Raw genomic sequence first — 20,290 nt, 5'->3', positions numbered from 1 at the left:
AGAGACGATGCCATTCTCCTATTTTTATACTTGTGTTTTCTCTCTCTATGTATACGTATGTGTATATGTATATATGTATTTTAGCTCCTTGAGGTCATACATATATACATGTGTATCCATGTGTAAAATATACAATAATAGGTGTGTTTCCCTAGAAAGCACACTCTTTTTTTTTTGCCCTTTTACACTGTGTTTCAAGCAAAGCAGGTAAGTGGATGGTAAATAAATGAAATATTACCATCTTGAAGGAGATTTGCAAAGTACGGTGTTGTCACAGGAAGGTCCTACTCACCAAGACCAGGGACGAGGAGGTTGAGGATTGTGACATGAATTAGAGTCTTATGGAGCTAAAATGTGACTTTTACAGAGAAAGGGAAACTGTGACTGGTTGGGCTTTTTTTTTTTGGCTTTATTTTTTTCTTTCCCCAAATGATCACACGCTTTTCTTCATCATTTCTTTCAAAAGTAGTTTTTGTTTTCCTTTTTCATGGAAGCGGGTTTCTATTGCAGGTCTCTGAAGTGTTTACGTCGGGGGTTGTTGCAGAAGATATTCTTTGGCCTCCCTTCTTTTCCCTCCCCACAAAATGCAAGTTGCCATTGGTCCTTTGTAGCCGTTGCTCTTTGCCCACAAACCTGTGGGCAGTGTCTGATGAGAGGACAGCATGGCAGGCTCTTGGTAGACCAGAGAAGCCATGTCAGAGCCAGGACAGCCCCAGCACCCTCCTTGAAATCCACAGATGAGTGCTGCTAATTTTAAGAAGACCCTCCACAGCCCCTTGGCTCAGCATCTGCTCATTTCTCACCTACGCTTTTGGGAGCAGGTTTGAGGAGGCATCAAGAGCAGGCCTGGGTCTTGATGTTTTCAGTTCCTGGGTACTTCCACGGTGGTTCAACGCCTCATGTTGCGGCACTCACAGGCCTCCAGACACCCACCAAAAAACGTGAGAAGAAAAGCTGAAGAGCATTGCCAAGTGTGCTCAGCGCTCTGGGCTCCCTCACCTCCGTTTTGACTTTTCCAGAGTAACAACTCTCCAAACGCCCAGGCCATGGGAAGCCTGAGCTTCCCAAGCACCCCGAGGCAGGTGCAGTGTTGCTGCAGCACTGCTCGATGGCTTCCTACCTGTGTGTGGGGCTGGAGGCAGTTTGCAGAAGAGAAGTGGTGGAGTCCACATCCCTGGAGATATTTAAAAGACCCATAGATGAAGTGCTGAGGGACATGGTTTAGTGGTAGACCTGATGATCTTAAAGGTCTTTTCCAACCAAACCGATTCTGTGATTCTAAAGCCAGTGCAGCCACCTTATCCCCATGCCATGGCCACAGGGACACTGTAACCTGCTGGTGTTGCCATTCTGGGCATGGAGTTTGCTCAGCTTGTCCCTGGGCACACTGAAGCTGTGCCTTCTCAGCACAAGGGCAAGCCATTACTAAGATTAGTTTGGGAGTTATTCAGTTATGGTTTTTATTTTGCATCTTGGATGTGCTCTGGGTGCACCCAATGCCATGTCCACACTGTTTTGTATCAGCTCATGGATTAAGACCAGGGCAATGCCAGTGTCTTGTATATTTTAGGGGCAACGGAATAGAAATAGTCCCAAAGACCCCCTACCAATATCACTGACAGCTGAGAACATAGGCAAAAATAGGAAGAACTAAAGAGGTCCATGGCAGTAACCTGGTTTTGGGGTACTGTTTCTACACTGTGGCCAAGTGAACCAGCAGCCAGAGTTATGCATCAGTGCATTTCTTATTCAGTGAATCAAAACTGAGCCCTGAGAAAGTGAAAGTCCATTCTGCTTACTCATGTCTGCTCAAATCTGCACAAAACCCTGCTCCCTGACTGGCGATCCTTCTGCAAACCGACTCATCTATTCCCAGTCTTTTCTGTTTCGGCTCCAGTCTTGTGCCTATGCTAGAGGTTTCTTTTTCTTGCAAAGTGCCAGAAAGCTGTTTCTTACATCCTTTAAGTCCCTGAGTAATTTCCTATCACTTCAAAATGACAGCACATGGTCCTAACGACAGCACTTCTCATATTGCATGTTCCCAGCCAGAAGTGATTACTAAACACGCATGCATGCATTTGCAGCATTCACATCTGAGCCATGTATGATGTGAATGTCACGTCAGAGAGCCCATACAGTGAATTTTAAGGACCCATGTGCATGAGAATGAGTTACTTCACTGATATTTTTTTGGTTTTCAAGTAGAGATATATTTTTTTCCCTGCCTCTGTGAAAATATAGGCTTGCCGTAGACATTTATTTTCTTTTCTCTTGGCATGTTGATAATAGAGCTTTGTAATCGGTTTCCTGAGCAGTAGCATTATGAAGGTGGTAGCGTGTTTCTATGGGTGTGCCTAGCTGACATGTAAAATGAACAGTGCTGTAATACCTTTTACTGGTGATGTTTGAAATACCTCTAAAGGAGAGCGTGAGTGATTGAGGACAGATTTTAATGGTTTTAGTGGTTTTTCGAGGCAAATAGAAGTAGTGGATCCGAGTAAAATTCAAACTGTAGAAAAACACGTCAGAAAACCCAGTGAAGAAACTCCCAAATTTCTATACTTTAGAATAAGAGCGGATTGATTTTCTTTTTCCCCGATAATTGATGTAATCAAAGAGGAATGAAGTCATTTATTGTAAATTGAACAGACGGAACCTTCTCTGCCATGTTGCCGGCTGCTGTGCACCTTCATGGTGGAGCTCTGAATAGATCCTCTACAAGAAACTTTTGAATTAACAGAGCAATGCCTAATTCCTGTGATTAGCACTGTCTGTGCAGGCTAGCACCTTAAAGCACTGTTCTGTTTACAATAAAGGTAGCTTCCATGGGATGTACTTTTTTTTGTTTAATTAGGTGTGTGGCCTGACATTTTACCCTGTACTTCATTAGAACTAATATACTTCTTTATTATCTTTTTCTACCAACTCTGAAGGCCTTTGCTTGGTGGTCAGACTTAATGGTTGAGCACGCGGAGACCTTCCTGTCACTGTTTGCAGTGGATATGGATGCTGCGCTAGAGGTGCAACCCCCAGACACCTGGGACAGCTTTCCGCTCTTTCAGCTTCTAAACGATTCCCTCCGTAGTGACTGTATGTATTGTATTTTGATCATTTCTCTGTTTTTTCAGTGGGCAGCTCAGGTTACTGATAATACTTTCAGCCTCTCCGTACTGCACAGAGAACTGAGATGGTTAGAGAGTTAACGGTACATACTCTTTTAGCATCAGCTTGATTTTGTTCCGTTTGCACTAGAAAGATGCACACAGACACCCTTAAATCAGATGCCTCAGTCAAAAATGAGAAGCTGAACTTCTGTATTACTTGTCTTCTCAAGCCTGTTGGTGATGGCAGCCTGATAAGCAGGGATTTAGGTGCTCTATCTCACTGTCATTACATGTGTGTATCGTTCTATATGTGTGTACTGCATTTCTTTAACATGGAGTAAAATAGTCCCTGCTTTAAATTATTTTAGTGAAAGAAGGAAAACGTTAAAGTAAATGGAAGCAGGAATAGTTCAGAAGAACAAACTTTACTTTGTGAAGTAAAGCTCTTCTCCAAAGCACGTGAGCCCATGCCTTCAAAACCCCTGAGGGTTTGGCACTCTCCTGAGGAGCTGGGGGCAGAATTGGCATTGCCTTCAGTTAGGTTCCACACCAGAGCCCCATTTAGCTTTCTGAGACCACATGAAAAAGCCAGGGACTCATCCTCAGAGAGCAATTTCTAGCATCACAGTAGTGAGTAACCAAAGAGGAAATGATTCTCCTACCTGCCAAAGCCATAATGTTTGCCATGCTGTATTTCTTACGTCCCTTTTATTTGCAGGAAGTAATAATGTATTTGTAAGTTTGACATTAATGGAGATGAAGATTCATTGTCTGTTTATTTGTTTGGAGTAAGAAGCCATTCCTGCTGTCTTTGTCATGAGCACTGATGCCTGATGCCAGCTTCTGTTATGTTCTTGAAGTTTCTTCCTGTTCGCTGACAAATCCGTGTGTAATGAAGTGCCACGCTGTGGTTTGTTACAGAGGTTTTAGTAACAGTAGTGTCTTACTATACTTTTATTTATCTATTCTAGATAATTTGTGCAATGGAAAATTCCACAAACACCTCCAAGACCTGTTTGCTCCACTTGTTGTTAGATATGTCGATCTGATGGAGTCCTCAATTGCACAGTCAATTCACAGGGGCTTTGAGCGGGAGTCATGGGAGCCAGTAAAGTAAGGAAACCTCCTTTGATACAATCGGAATTTGGGTGCAAATGGATGGAGATTCATACAGAGATGAATTAGCAAACGTTAGACTGGACATGCAGAAAGTGCTTTAGATTTTCTAGTTTAATGCTTAAAATAGAAGGCCTGATCTCTTTAGAGTTTTGAAGTTAATGAGGGAAATGGTATTTGCTTTTTTGGAATGCATTGCTGCCTCAGTTTGAACTGTGTGCCTTTGGACATGGAAGCATGAAAATGTGAAAACCTTCTTAACTGGCATGGCTTTTTGGATCCTATTCTAAAAGGCCTTTTCCAATGCTGCTTTTGAACTCAAATAGCTCCTTTTCAGAACAAAAAAACCCCCCTTGCTTCGCTGTGTTCAGCCCAGCCCTATAACCTGTGTGAGTCATTGCTGTAGTTACTCTTCCCAATACTCATTTATCCCCCCAAGGAGGGATAGTGCCGCCTTGTGCTTCTTGCCTCAGCCCCGCAGCTGATGACTGCGTCCCAGGGCAGCTCTGCCAGCTCCCTTGCCTGTAGGATTAGGCATGCAAAAAACAATAGTGAAACACAGGTGAGATGATTCAAGCAGAATCAGTTATTAAATCTGCAGAACTAGGAATTTACCAGCAAGAACTGAGTAGCCTGGGAGAAACCCGGTTTGAACTCAAGAGCTGGGAAATGATACAAATGTGGCATGTGCTTTAGATTACTGTTGTTATTTCACAGGTTTTGAAGCATTACTGAACCTTGTCATGTTTGCTCTAAAAAGCCAAATCAGATCCTACAAAGGAAAAGAACTGACTTTTCCTTCTAATAAAGGTACTAAAAGAGAAAGGTCAACCCTTTGCAAACAATGAGAGTCTGACGGTGCCTCAGACAGGGGACTGGGACCAGGTGTCCCCTGAAGAGACTGTTTTCCCTGCTTTTTTTGTGATCCTCTAGGCAAAGTGAAGTGGCACTGCACTCTCAGAGGTTGCTGCATAAAAGAACGTGTGGTCTCTCAGGGCTTTTCACACCAAATATGTTCCGTTTACAAGGAAAAGAGAATTTGTTCAGCAGCCAGCCTCCCATATGCAACCTGGAGTCTGAGTACCCAGGTTTTTCCCTTTCTTTCTTACGCATCCTCGGCATCCGTAAGGTTTCTGCCTGCCAAATCTCAGGCCTTTTCTTGACACCTGATCATCCCCTCTGTTTTGAGTGGGGTTAAGTGGCTGGCATTCAGGAGCCTCTCTCACTTTCCATGTGCTGTCTTTGGTCTGCAGGCTAACAGGATTAAAAATCCTAAAAAATCCTGTTTCAAATAAGCAGATGTGACCCAGAAAACATACAAGAAATAGATCTTTCGAGTAGGAGAATGCCATTTTTACAGCCACTCCTTCAAGCAGAATTGCACTTCGAAGTTAGCATTAACTTTACTTTCAGAGCTCTGCTTCAGTAATGAATATGTTTGTATTTCCTTGTCTGTTATGAAACAGAGGCAGTTAACTCTGTGTACCTGTCCACCTCAGTCAAGCAGTCAACAAGCAGTTCACTCTGCTTTTTTCTTTGGTCAGAAGCCTACATCATTTTGCCTTTTAATGTCTTTAGTGGCTTAACCGTAGATGTGTGGAAGTACTTGGCTGCGGTACCTGCCTGTAAAAATACTTTCTCCCTGGGAATGCTGTTATCTATCATTTGCAAGTTATCTTTGATAGTTATAGATGATCTTTTCTTAGTTCTCTTGTAATGGTTATTCCCTCTGGAGTTTTAGTTACAGGGTGCTTTGAGTGTTGCAGTTTCAAGCCCAGGATGGACTATCTGTCTTGCAAACTTGAATATTTAAAAGATTTCTTCCAGCAGGACAGGAGATGCTTTTCACAGGAAGCTTGTGTCCATCTGGTGAAAAGATGAACTCTGGGTTTTTTTCACTAGTTGATGTTTTGTTCTTGTGTCTCACACACAAAAGGGTGAGTTGCAAATGCTGCCTTAACACGATGTGACCCAGCGGAGGAGGGTACCAGCAAATGCACAGAGTGTGGCACATACAGTGTAAGGGAAAAGAGAGGTGTCTTTCCTGGTATCTTATGACAGTTTGGATCTGCTGCTCAGAACTAAATGTTAAGGCATCTTCATCTTTTGCCTCCTGGGCAGACCACCTGCTCCTCTTTGTCTGATCGACAGCGAACTTGCAGAAAAACTCAGGTCAGAGACTGACTTTGATTTGCTCTCCTGTATCTACAGCCTTCTCCCCCCACCTGTCTGTACTGCAGCACGGTTCCATTTTTGGCTGTTGATTCCCAAAAGCTCGGACCAGCCAATTCCCGTCCTAGTCCTGGGCTTCCATTGCTACCTCTCTAGTAGAGCTTTTGGGAACTGGGAGCACTGCAGTATGTTTTTCCACATCTTTCCTGTACTTTGAAGAAGAACCTTCAGGTTGGCCAGAAAAGTTAGATCCTCGTGACTGTCCGTTCCACTGCGCTTACTGTTGTCCTGCTTTGGATCTCTACAGCGGATTGTGAGAAGGGAATATCATTATCTCCCATTAACCAAGAAATTATTTCACAACATAGAGTCTTTTGAAAGGGTTCTCTATGCTCATGCTTGCAATCAAGGCTGAAATATGTAGCCCTCCATAACCTGACCAGATGGCAGTTTGCAAGCATGTATTTCTTCTATTTTCATTGCCGAATACTCTGCACCTTATGCTACAAGGAGTTAGGTATAGAAATCACAAACAGTGAGATACTGTTAAGTATTGAAAGCATGGGAGGGGGGGAAGCATCGATGTAATGTGCTCATGAGGGCTATGTAATCTGCCTCTGCAGAGCTGCTGAATTTGCAGGGGGTCCGTGCCCTATAGCTAGAGCAGCTGGTGTGCTTGTATGAATCCACGCAGAGAAATGTGGAACACTTGTCCTTCGCACAGTCATCCAAATACGGAGGATACAGAGTAGGTCTGTTCTCTGGTGAGTTGAGAGGTCTTGGGAAAGTAGGGTTTGCAATGGGGTTTTTTTCATGCTAGCTTCTGGGAGAACGCTGACATATCTTGCAGGCAGCAGACACGTACGTGTGTGTGTGCGTCTCTGTGTGTGTGTCTCTGTTGAAGGGTCTTTTTGAGCAAATGCTAAAGCCGGTGCAACGACAACCAGTTTCGCTTGACTAGGACATTACTCACTGACCTTTGGCTGTCTCTACTGCACTGTAATCCTGGCTTTAGCATCTATTAATTGCTCACTAACCCTTTGCAAACTATTTATAAATGTATCAGTAAGATAAATGTGAGAAATTGAACGGTATGACTATACTTAATCATTTTATGAGGTTGTGCTACTACAAAATGGTGAAATGCCCTTAAAAGAAGCACCGTTGTAGTGAAAATGAGTATTTTTGTTACTATTCTGGGTGTCAGTCAGAGAAAGAGCACAGATTTGACTGCCTACCTCACTATCAAGCTCTTTGCTTCACATCAAGGCTTTTGTGAAAAGATTTGCTCTCGAGCATTTGCTCAGCCTGAGCAGTAAGGTAGTAAGTGTTTATAGTGATGGCAGAGACAAGCGTTCGCATCTTCCATCACTACATCATTTCAGGCATCCTGTGGGAGCTGAGCATTTAAGCATGGACAAGAGTGTCTCGTTCAGCTCTACTCTGAAACCAGAAGACAACTAAGTAAAAGCATTGTGATTTTTCTGCCCTAATTTCAGTACAAGGGCAGCTCTACAGGAGCAGCCCTTGTGCAATGAGACTTATTTTCTGTGATCAGTGCTGCAGTACAGTGTGAGCATTGGGATGTTGTCCAGGGATATGTTGCCAGTCTGTTTGCACTGAGAAATTCCCAGCAGACAGTACAGGTGAAAGCCATTTGCACAGCTAACAGACATAAACGGGGGTGAATCAGAAGAAGCCAAGAAAACAAGCAATACAGCTCCAGAGTGTGCGTCTTTTATCAAACATATCAGGATCCAGTCCTGAAGCTGAGTCGTCTTAAATCAGACAGCCCTCATCTTGTTGATGCAAATGCCCACATTCCCTGCCTGATGGCTGAGGTTATATTTAGCCATCTATATTAAATAGGCATGGCTGGCTTCTAGAAACAGTTTCTCGTCTTGGACCTGTAGTTTTATGGTCTGAGCAACTGCAGGCTGGAACATTTGTTGGTAATATTAATCATTTTTTACAGGTCTCACTGCAACTGTTAGTCAGATAATTAGATCGGTTGAACCTGCAAAACTGTGCATGTCAATTCAGGAGAATATTTTTTTTAAATTAGTTACTGTATGTTAACATAATATACTCCATTATTTTGCTGTTTTGTTTTGTTTTAAGAGGACTAACTTATTCTTGCAACATATCCTTGCATCAGCAAAATAATGTGTTGTATAAAAGAAATATGTTTCCGTGTGAATATAGTATACTGTTTACTCTAGAAGTCATATTTTATTAATACAGTGTTTTTTATTAATATAACACTGTCACTTCTTGAATTTTAATATTAAAACCAAAGGTCCTCTGATTTATGTATTTACCATCTGGCTAAGTTATTTAAGTTGCTTTTCCTTATACATTTATATGTTGTCCACCTCTTGCGGTTTCTTTATTTATTCCATATCAGTATCTAACCACATGCACTGCCATTTCTGAAGATTTAGCACTCTCTCAATCACTATGGAGTCTGTGTCTCATTCAATAATCATATCATCTTAATAGAAGATATAGTATGAATGGAAACAATGGACAGCTTTGTTACATTAGTAAGTTCTCGTATCTGCTTACTGCCTAGCAAAGAGGACAAGCATAAGGCATGAAGTCAAATTGACTAAGAATAATAGAAACAAAAGAAACTAGGAATATACTATCTCTCTTTTTTTACTAGAAAAAGACTTTGGATTGTGATTTTCCTCCGCAACAAGGGATTCTATTCACAAAGGGAGAATGAGGTTAAAATCTGTTCCCTAAGACTTGCCACCAATGACAAGCTGAGCTCTTGCAGAGATGTGGTTCAAATCTGTTGCGTTAGGGAACATTTATTCAGTGTAGCCAACTCAATTCCATTACTTTGGGATTTGATATATAAAACTTGCAGTAAGAAATGGAGTTCAAAATATGACCCAAGGAAGTTGCTGAGATTTTAATGTGTTTTCAAAGAGATATTGTATAATTTGATAGTTTTTCAAGAGTCCAGATAGTTCTGCCTGTACAGTAACTAATTTAATGGAGGGGAATGGGAGAGATCTCCTAAGCTGGCAGGTCCTGGTACAGTCACTGAGAGCAGGGACATTTGGATACTGAAGATGTGCACATGAACATGCGTAGAAAAGTTTTCAGTAGCTTCAGCATTGCAGGCTGAAGCTGAAATCCTAAAGTCCTGAATCCATTTTCACTGAGCCCAAATACTGATCTGGGCTCATTATTGTCAAGTCCATTAGTGTCGAAGCATCACGTTTTGGTCCTCAAGTGGGACTGTAAAGCCATTTGTGGATTGTGTCCCAGTGTGCTATATAATAAAGATTAAGATAATCGAAGTTAATATTAAATAGACAAAGTACACTTATGAAACTGTCTTCTGATTCCCAAATCGAATGACACTTTTATTTTGCATACAATTTAACTGTGATGAGATACTTAGGAGAACAGAATTAGACCGATTATAGTATCTAGCGACCTAGCACACTGAAGTAAGTCAGGATGTTTTGCAAACTTTGAGCATGGAACGTTGTTTCAGGGGAGTATGTTGCATTAATAAGTACACTGGCCCACTTTTAAAAGATCTCTGTTTGCATTGCAGTTGCATGTCTGAAAATATTTACTGAAGGCATGATACCCAAGTACATATGCTTGATAAATTAACCTTTGAAAGTCTTAATCACCCCAAGGCCCATTTCCAAGCAAGAAACATTCATATACTAGTCCTGGATTTAAGTGCAATTCATTCCAACGCACATGCAGAGCAGGGCAGCCTGTGGGACCCGTTTTCTCCACACCCAGAAGTGCAAGGGCAGGATCAGGGCACGAGTCTTCCCAGAAGGAGAAGCTTGTGGTTCACACTTTCATTGCTCCAGATTAGCACAACTTCTTTATGTGTAGAGTACAAAATAAACAGGTTTTGGAGTGAAATCCTGACTTCTTGAATTTGGTGGCAAGGAAAACTCGTAGAGACTTCTGCAGGGCTGGAATGTCAGACTCGCAGTTTATTATTTTGAATCCCAATTCTCCAGTAGATCTCTTAGTTTAGTTTTTTTGTCCAACCCAACTGAGTGGGTAAGAACTGACCTCACTTCCTTACAAGAGATTTTTCTGAGGAAAGGCTGCTCTCTGCACTTTGAAGTGGTGTCAGGATGGAAAGCAGAGTTATTTTCTGTAGGAGTTTGATTACTCTGTTAATTCTCTCTCAGTGATTATTATTCCTTTCATTCTGGTTTTGTTCTTTTTGTTAAGTAACTTGCTTTTTACTGCAGACTGCAAACCCAGTACATTTAACCTTCCATATTCATGCTTCTTTCTCAAATGTTTTGCTTTAGTTTTTTAACTGTCCTCGTGCTGTGAACTTTGCAGATTTGTTTATGAGTGTCACGTGCTTCTGCTACATCTGCATTGTCACTGTTATGGTATTTTTTCTTTCTGTCTGTTTCTTCCACAGGAGTTTAACAAGTAATCTGCCCAATGTGAATCTACCAAATGTGAATCTCCCTAAAGTACCAAATCTACCAGTTAACATCCCACTAGGCATCCCACAAATGCCTAGCTTTTCTGCACCGTCATGGATGGCTGCTATTTATGATTCTGAGTGTGTATTCAGTTCAAATTAGATCTCATTTAAATTTAAAGTAATCTTGGCATGGATATGTATTGTTTGTTTCTGTGCATTATATAAAACTTTAGAGTGATACAGTTAATTAGACGTTTGCTGAATGAGACACTAGTGAATTTCTGGCATGTGTATTTTGAGGGCTTTTTTGTATAAATCTTGAAAATTTCTCTTACTCCCACTGAGAGTTTGAGCAAGTATCTTGCTTTGCAAAATAGCAGTCGACAATGGGGCATGGTCTGAACAACATACGAACCACAGAGTTTATAATCTGACATTCTGTGTCTCAGCAAAGTGTTTTGTCCAAAAGAGACGATGAACCAATTTTGGTGTCAGTCAACCAATTTCTGTGGACCAGATGTAGATCTAAAACTGAATTTTATTTAATGCAAGCTCCACATGTCCATATAATAATTTTTGTCTTGATTTTGATTGAACAGTTTTAACAGAGAGGAACACCCTACAGTAGTTTTCGTTCATGTTGGGGGGGAGCAATTAAAGCTCCACAGGCATCAGTACAGCCTGAATAGTGTTGTGACCAACCTAAAGAAAGGTGTTTTCAACACGAACTTTAGATTATCACCTGGAAAATTGGTCTCTGTGTCAAAGCAATTGATCTGTAGGAGCCTTGTGCCCTGTGCTCCCAGCTCCCTGTCCGAGTGTCCCAGGGTGGATGGGCAGAGGACAGAGGAGACATCCTGAGCACAGATTAGGCAAGCCCTCTTCCTACAGCAGATTTCCCTTGAAAGTCACAGCCCCTGAGCAGAGTGGAGGGTGGTACACAGGGGACTCAACCCAGATCCCATTATTTGAGGTAGCTCATCTCCCAAGCACAAGAACTGAGATCTTGCCAGTTCTCCTAAATTCCTAGGGAGTTATTTGAGGTTGGCATGGGATGGTCTCAGCCAGCACTGCACAGATGTGTTGCTTTTTCCCTATTTCCTCACTTCAAAGATCAAACTGAAGAACCTCCCCAAAACTACCTCCTTCACTATTACTGAAACACCCTGAATTACATCTACACCTGGAGTCCACCAAAATGCCTCTGCCATTAGCCTCGTGCAGAGCAGTGGGAACAAACCAAAGTAAAGCAAACACTGATGTCTGATGTTTTTAAAAGATTTTTAAAGCTTCTTAAACAGCAGCACGGTTGTCTTGTGTTTCAAAGCTATACAACTCATATTCATGCTAAGATAGTTATATTAAAGGCTAGCTTAGGCAGTTGTCTGTAAAGAATACAAAAAGTTTTAATCTTTCTTTGTGCATGCTGTGTGGTATTGCCCTTGAAAAGATAAGAATCATGTCATGGCAGAAAATTGGGTAACCCCTCTGAAAAAAACGCTTGGGCGTCAATGGTATGTTGCAAGCTGCCTGTGTGATTAGAGGCATTGGGGTGCTCACAGCGAAATAGCAACAGTGCATCTTGGAAATGAATATAATACATTGTTTATTTGCATGGAGCCCCAATCAAAAATGAGAAAAAGACCAAGAGTAATACTTCTAAAATTTTCCAACCAAATGGGTGCTGTAATGTTGCTGTAGTAAATCCTGACTGTCCTATTTGTACGTCCTTAATTACTTCAAACACAAATTCGTGCCGTTCCAAAGCTGGGTTTAGACTGTTAAAGCTTATTTATACCCAAGCACAGGTTTGAAACGAGTGAAACTAAAAGCTGGCAGTAGACAAATGCTTGAGACTCATACAAACTGCTCCCCCGGTTAAAGGAAATGCCTGATTCTTTATCTTTTCATCTCCCTGGTTTCCTTCTCCTCACCCTTCCCCTCCATCAAGGACGTGTTACCTGTTGCTTAGTGTCAGACACGTTGCTCCTACCATGGAGATGATGCATCCTTTCTCTCGTAAAGTCTGTTAGTGCAGGACCCTGCAGGGCCCCTTTAGCATGTTGGGTACTACGGTTCTCCCCTTGCAGTAGCCGTGTGTGCATTTAGCTCTGACCTCCTCTAGCATTAACTCAATGCAGCTGGCATCTGTCACGATAGAAACACACTCCCCCCTCCCCATCTGTTTCTATAGATGATGTCAGCACAAGTGGTAATGCATGGTGTGTTAAATATCTTACAAATTACCGTGTTAGCATTAGTGGTACGCGAGGAGGGGGTTGAAACTCTTGAAGCTCCCTTGGTAATTGTTCTGGGGGGAAAAAAAAAGTGAGGAAGAAGGAGAGAGGGAGAGAAAAGGGTCATGGATTCATGGATGCATAAATTTCTCTGCACAAACAGAGCTCAATCCAGTTCTGTATTTTTATTCTGTAAGTGGAGGTTTGGGATATAATTATACTGTGAAAAGTGCTGGTGTAGCTACACACTGCAGGACCAAAGACTTCCATCTGGGCAGGGCTGTGGGTATGAGAGTATACACTTGGGAGAGAAATTCAGAGTTTTGTGACAGACTAAAGATGTTGCAAAATAAATTTTTGAAGGAAATGAAAAGTAATTGTCCTGTAGATGCCTTTTGCAAGAGGCAGATCTGTGAAAAGGTGCAGCGGTCAGTCCTGCCAAAGCTCTTGAATACGAGATGTCTAGCGCCCTTAGCTCAATTGACTTACCCCGATTCTTTTTCAGCTGTTCAAGAGATAAAGTGTGTCCTCGCTCACCACTTGTTAGCACTGTCCCTTACCTGGAAACAGGGCCTCACTGTGGGGGGACAAGGCAAACTCAAGATATAATTTGGAGGGGGGAGGATTGCATGACACTCTAAATCTTAATAACTGCATACAGTCCTGTATGGCAGTTATTATCGATCGAGGATTTTCTACCACAGTTTCTGGCCTTAATTCTTAATAATCACATTCTTTAATGTGGTTATTAACTAAGGCTGATTTTTACCATACACACATTCCTCCTGTTTAATATGTGTAACTCATAATGTTGTCTTAATCATCTGGTCTGGAAAGTTTTTGTGGGTGATGACAGCAAGGTAGATTAGGCAACTGTATGGTAAAACTCAAAACCCTGATGGTGGAGATTGCCAGCGTTGTCCTGTGTATGAAACTACTGTCTGCTCTACACTTGTTGCAGGAATGGTCTCCACATCAGGTTGCGAGGAGCCTGATGCCACTTATGACTTTTGTTCTCATTTTGCCCTGCCAGCAATGGATCAGGCACCTCAGAAGATCTGTTCTGGAAACTTGATGCCCTACAGACTTTCATTCGGGATTTGCACTGGCCTGAGGAGGAGTTTGGAAAACACTTAGAACAACGCTTGAAGCTTATGGCAAGTGACATGATCGAGTCCTGTGTGAAAAGGTACATGCCCATGACAGAACTAGTCATGTTTATCATAGGAGCACACATGATGCAATGGTTTTTTTCCTGTCTTATCAGCGAAGCTTCATTTCAAGCACCATTTATTAGTGACCCCAGCTCACCTCTACTCAGCACAGCCATGGTGGAAGGCCACCCTGTTGCTGTGAATTGTGGACTCCTCAAGCAAATGCTTCTCTCTGAGACTCTGGAGAGTGCATATTCACCATAAGGGCAATAAGCTACCCATTCTTTCAAGTGTTATAGGTGGTTGCTTCTTTTTGGTGCTGCACGTGAGATCAAGTCTTTGTAAATGCAGGTTGGTGTCAATGAAGTTGAGTGCTGAAGGCATGACCCCAAGATCTCAGCACACACTTGAAAAACACAGATCCATGTAAAAACAAGCAAAAAAGGTGATCCCAAGAAAGGGGATAGGCTGTAGCTTGGCACACAAATTTCACATCTTCTACCAGCTGAGAAAAACTTTTAAAAGTACAGGTAGCTGTCATTTTGAAAGCTGAATGTTGAGGTTACATTTCCAAGCTTTCCACAGTAATTTGTGTCCTTTTGGCATCAGAGGTGATGAGTCAGGAGGAAGATATATCTGCATTTCGTTGTGCAGAAATTAACAGACAATGAGACGAACCAAAGGAAAAATGGGTGCCAAACCCAGCTGGTACTTGCTAATATTAACTGCAGTGCATGATGTGTCTGTTCTGTACCACAATTGCCTGGCCACTCTGAAAGTGTGAGCATGGCATTTGTTGGTTGCACATTCTTCATGGTCTGGATGTGCAACGTCACAGTAGGAGAAGGCACGTTCGGTCCCTGAGATGTAGGCAGTAGGCTCGCCCACTGGAAGGCAGATAGCACGAGGCTTGCTCTCTCTTACTATTCTGAAACAAACCCCAATGCATTTTAAGTGCAATGACGTGGTTTTGATGTCTTTGGCATTGAGCGAGCCCCCTTTTATCACAACATCTCATCTTTGGTCCTTTGGCTGACATGAACACTGAGCTGCAGTTTTCTTCTAGCTGTCACACCGTCCTTTAGAAGCAAACACAGTGCTGGAGCTCTGCTGGAGATCATGGCACCTTTGCTACACCGGCAGTACAGTTAGAGCTGCCATGATCTGTAGAAATCAGACCAGGTTCACTGAGCTGAGGTAACTGGGAAAAATAAGCCAGTTTCCAGGTACATCTGAGAAAGGGCTTGTGTACCTAAAAGCTGGGTTTTTTTTTTCTCCAACTGCTTCAACCTTTCTGCAGTTATATTGCCCCTCTTTAAAAACCTGGCCCAGCTTATAATGGTATGACTATATATAATGGTTCTGAGCATAAGTAGGAACATGCTCATCTCTGCGAGGAGATGGAAAATCCCAGTCACTTTGGGTCCTCTCAGTAATTATCAAGATTCCAGTCCCCGAGTCCAGGCTAAATCTGGCACTGGTAATTAAATCAGTTCAAATGCCACTGCTGATGTAAACCAATATGCTGCCTTCCCTATTTATATCACCTGCAAACAGGGCCTGGCTAAGGTTTCTTTAGCAATTTCAGTTTGACACAACATTTTTCTTCGCGTCTGTCTCTGAACTGTTGAATACCATGGGGGAGCCACCCCGCCTTCCACATTGAGTTGTATTTTGATGCTGTCAGGAAAGCAGCCCTTGCAAGGAAGGCCTGTTTGGTTAATAAATCCAGGCGGGAGGACCTATGTACCATCTCAGATCCCAAGAACAGGAGTTTCATGTTTGTAAATGAGCTTTTGTTTGCATAACCCTTGAGGGATTGTTCAAGATCAGAATTATTCCTGACCTGATGTTATTTGTTATTTCTAAATTGAAGCTCCTGTGTTAGTTTCTTGGCAGATTCTGCCTGATGTGATAATTGTTCCATGTTGGGTTAGATTAGTGAAGTACCTCTGGAATCTGCAGAGGGGCTCCAAGGAAAGGCAAGGCAATGCCCACCGTGCTGATCAGAGTATTCCCCCTGTTAGAGTCACAAATGCCGTGGTATTTTAAAATCCGACATGCGATCACATTCCAGTCTTTGGCCCAACAAGGCTCTTGGTGTAATACAGTTTATAACTGCCAGGTGTGTCAATTGTGGGCTCAGTGAAACCTCAGGAGAGCAGAGAGGTGCCTGTGTTCATACACACACCACTGCACCCATGCACACCTTGCAGACATATGCTGGTGAATAGATATGGTTCAGGGAAACCACTTCTGTGAACTTGGGAGACAATTAGGAATGTCCAGCAAGCAGCTACAATCATGAGGACTTAAAAATGCAGTGATCTGGCAATGTTCTTTCAGGCAGGTGCTGCCTAATTTTCTGTTATTTGTAGTTGATATCGTGGAGCAATAGGAGCTCCCTTTAATGCACCAGGCTTGCTATTTGTCAGTGCTTATAAATCAGCTAATGCAGCCACATTATAGGTGTACGTTGACAGTGCTGTCTGTAACATCATCACGCTGTTTATCAAGCATGAGAAAGCCATAGTTTCCCTGAAACTGTTGCACACTTTATAAATAGTGTGTATTCTGGAAAGTGGGTTTCTTTTTACACTGGAAAACAACTTTTAGTAAAAGCACATTTGGACCAATTGCGTGATAACACTCCCAGCAGCATCTGGCTTTCTGGTTGGTCTAACTCTTCTCAGTATTGTTTCACGTAATTATCAGCTTCAGTGTGTTTAAAAGCAACTGAAATGGTTTTTTTCTACTTTCCTTAACAGAACCAGGATTGCATTTGAAGTAAAGCTGCAGAAAACCAGCCGATCAACAGATTTCCGAGTCCCTCAATCAATATGCACCATGTTTAATGTCATGGTGGATGCCAAAGCTCAGTCAACAAAGCTTTGCAGTATGGAAATGGGCCAGGAGGTAAAAATGCAGGTTTTTCCTTTCACAGCTTTTAAAGACAATGTCATGAAATTTCCTGTCTCCTGTTGTGCTGGCTTCAGAGGCGTTACATCAGTTGTGGATTTAGCCTTCCATCAGAGCGTGCAGATGAATATGCAGGGGGTTGCTCTGAAATAAATCTAATGAATATAAACGTTCTGAATCCCTGTCACTTAGGAGGGGCTTCTTGCAAGGACTGTGGTATACATAAGGTATCTCTTGGTTGATGCATGATGACCATATATATTGAGTCATTAACTGCACCTTGGAGCCAGGTGCTGGCAACACGCTTTCTGTATATGACTGTTTTCTGTAGACAAACATAAGGAAAACAGAAGTGCCAAACTGTTGCTGTGATGCTTGTAAGGTAAAAACCAAAAAGCCAAAACACCAAAATAGGTAACTCCCAAAAGAAGACTGAAATTCCAGCTACTGTGACGTCTTTGAGTATTGGCTATAATCAGCACGCTTGATGATCCTGAATTTACAGGTTCTTAGGGTCTCAAGTTTCCAAACAGCAATCTTGCTTTAATTGCTGATCTTTTTTTTGCTTCTGAAGCCATAGTTGCAGGTTGAGGTTTCTGTGGTTTGATCTATGAATTAGAAAGACGTGGTAAATTGGGCTAGATTAAATGCATCATCATGATCATTTTGCTGGAGTGGCTTCAAGCCAAATTAAATATTCAAGTACCAGTCTAGAATAAATTCACAAATACAGTTTGGCTCTTCTATCCTGCTGCTTGTCAACATTTCCTAGATAAGCCCTTTTGCTACAACTTTCTGTGGTCAGATTTTGCAGTGAATCATTGCAAGTTGGGGTTGTTTTTTTCAGTTGCCCTGTTCCTGTGAGAGAGCTTACTCCAGAGGCCACTGGGTGCAGCAAGGATCCTTGCACTGATGTTATTGGTGTTTGGATCAAATTCAGCTGTTCTTTTTCTTAAACATCATCCAGTTATGGCATTTTCTTTATGACAGACACCTTGCAAGACAGGTTTCACACTGCTGATATCAAGTTCTTCCCTTGTCCTCCAGGTCAGCTGAGGCAGATCTTGAGTGGGCTTTTGTTGTCCAAGCCTGGATGTGAACTTCTCTACCATTTTCAGTTCCATACTCATACCCATTTATCTCCCTAAACCCCTCAGCCTGCAGCTGCTGCAGCATCTGCCCTGGCAGTGCCCTGGCAGCAGGGAAGGGCCATGGTTACACTGCTCCCCGCTGCAAACCAGGATCAAACTCATGCACGTTATACTAGCACAGTCCCTGGGGACAGGGGTGTTTTGGAAATCAATCAGACTCCAATATTATGACAGACCAAGCTCATTGCATTCATAAAACTCTCAGATTAAGTATTCAGATGCACGAGACTGATCATAGAATCATAAGATGGTTTGGCTTGGAAGGGATGTAAAAGATCACCTAGTTCCAACACCCTTGCGATGGGCTGGGACACCTCCTACTAAATTGTATTGATCAAAGCCCCACCCAACCTGGCCTTGAACACTTCTTCCAGGCATGGGGCAGCTATAACCTCTCTGGGCAACCTGTTCCGGTGCCTCATCACCCTTCAGAGTGAGTAATTTCTTCCTTATATCTAATCTTTATCTCCCCTCTTTCAGTTTGAAGCCATTATCCCTTGTCCTGCCACTACCTGCCCTTATAAAAAGTCCCTCTCCAGCTTTGCTGTAGGCCCTCTTAGGTACTGGAAGGCTGATCTGAGGTCTCCCTGGAGCCTCCTCTTCTCCAGGCTGAACAACCGCAACTCTCTCAGCCTGTCTTCACGGTAGAGGTGCTCCAGCCCTCTGGTCATCTTCATGGCCTCCTCTGGACTTGCTCCAACAGCTCCATGTCTGAGGGCCACAGAGCTTGATTCAGTACTGCTGGTGGGATCTCACGAGAGCAGAGGAGCGGAGTCCTCTCCTTTGACCTGCTGGCCATGTTTCTTTTGATGCAGCCCAGGATGCGGTTGTTTTCTGGGTGAAACTGCAAGTGAGAGGGGAGCAGGCAGCAGCACAGTTGCTTCTCTGCTGTCCTCAGCTGCAGCACGGATCAGCTCTGCAAACCTGTGTGTGCTGCTTCAAGGTGTTTGATACAGCAGCTGGGAGACAGCCTAACTCTTGTGGCAAGCAGCAGTTGCTGGGGCATGAGGTTTTCAACAGATTCCTGAACTAATAGATCTGTAAATCAGATGTAAGTTATCAGTGCATAGGTTGCTGTTTAGGGCTGCAGCCTTGTATTCACCTTCTCTTTTTAATTCTTTTTAATGTGTTCCTACCTCTCCCTCCATTTGTTCATGCCAGTCTGTGTTTCAGCTAGCTCCATCTCCTCTTGTTGAAGCTGTCTACACCTGAGATGGTTGTGCTGGGGGGCTAAAGTTTAAAATACAGATCTGTCATTGCAGCCCATGAGGAGAGGACGAAACGTCACCCCACCTCATCCAGTCCCCAGTAGAGATGAGACTGTTGGCACAGAGAGATGAGAATCTGGGTTTTGAGCCTGTCTCACCCTCTTTAATTCAGGGTGCTGGGTTTGTGCATCATTGAGTTCCTCTGTGCCCCCACTCCTGTGTGTGGTAGCCACAGTTCTGGGCCTGGGTAGCCACCAGCCCCAGCAGCGAGGGAGGGACAGACACCATTCACTGACAGGACCCTCAAGCTTCTGCCTGGCTCCTGAAATACACAGTGCCTTTGCAGACACTTCAGAAAGGGCTCACTCTGCCCAGTGCAGAGGTCACACAGGGACTTTTGCCCAGATCTAGATGGAGCAGATTTTTTTGTTAGAAATGAGCCACTGATTTCTCTGATAGTCCAAGCTGTATGTGTGCCCAGACTCCCTCGACGCATTATTTGACCTCGCTCCTCTCTCTCACCCCAAAGGCCTTCCCCCTTAAGGCTACCTTCATTTACACTCACGTTAACAGACACTTGAATGCATTTTGTGAGCATTACCCTGTGAAACAAACACCCATCATTTCATTTCCATTTCCTTGTCTCTAAAGGCAGCTGTTAAAACATTTGGTAAACATACTTTACCATCTTAAATATTTATTTTTCCTCTGAATTTTTAATACATCTAAGGGGATAAATGTATGTATTAAATGTTTCTCAGTTGGTCTAGTATGTTTCTATTTAATAT

The 20,290-nt window shown here is 42.8% G+C and overlaps 1 protein-coding gene across 8 annotated transcripts in view; it reads left to right on the top strand.

Moving 5' to 3' along the window:
• Positions 1–20,290, top strand: part of CADPS (calcium dependent secretion activator) — a 212,317-nt gene that overhangs the window by 159,246 nt on the left and 32,781 nt on the right. For 4 of the 8 annotated variants that reach the window (XM_062007941.1, XM_062007939.1, XM_062007940.1 and 1 more), the window contains 4 exons: positions 2,934–3,090; positions 4,076–4,217; positions 14,104–14,259; positions 16,993–17,140. In XM_062007941.1, the coding sequence (XP_061863925.1) occupies positions 2,934–3,090; positions 4,076–4,217; positions 14,104–14,259; positions 16,993–17,140 (603 nt within the window). Of the gene's footprint in view, positions 1–2,933; positions 3,091–4,075; positions 4,218–10,824; positions 10,972–14,103; positions 14,260–16,992; positions 17,141–20,290 lie in introns of all 8 variants that reach the window. The other 4 variants (XM_062007935.1, XM_062007936.1, XM_062007934.1 and 1 more) reach the window with 2 other exon arrangements.

The sequence above is a fragment of the Colius striatus genome, chromosome 15, assembly GCF_028858725.1.
Source record: "Colius striatus isolate bColStr4 chromosome 15, bColStr4.1.hap1, whole genome shotgun sequence".
Classification (NCBI taxonomy): Eukaryota; Metazoa; Chordata; class Aves; order Coliiformes; family Coliidae; genus Colius; species Colius striatus.
The sequence above is the reverse complement of the archived record's forward strand: the minus strand, read 5'-3'. Positions and strand labels throughout refer to the sequence as shown.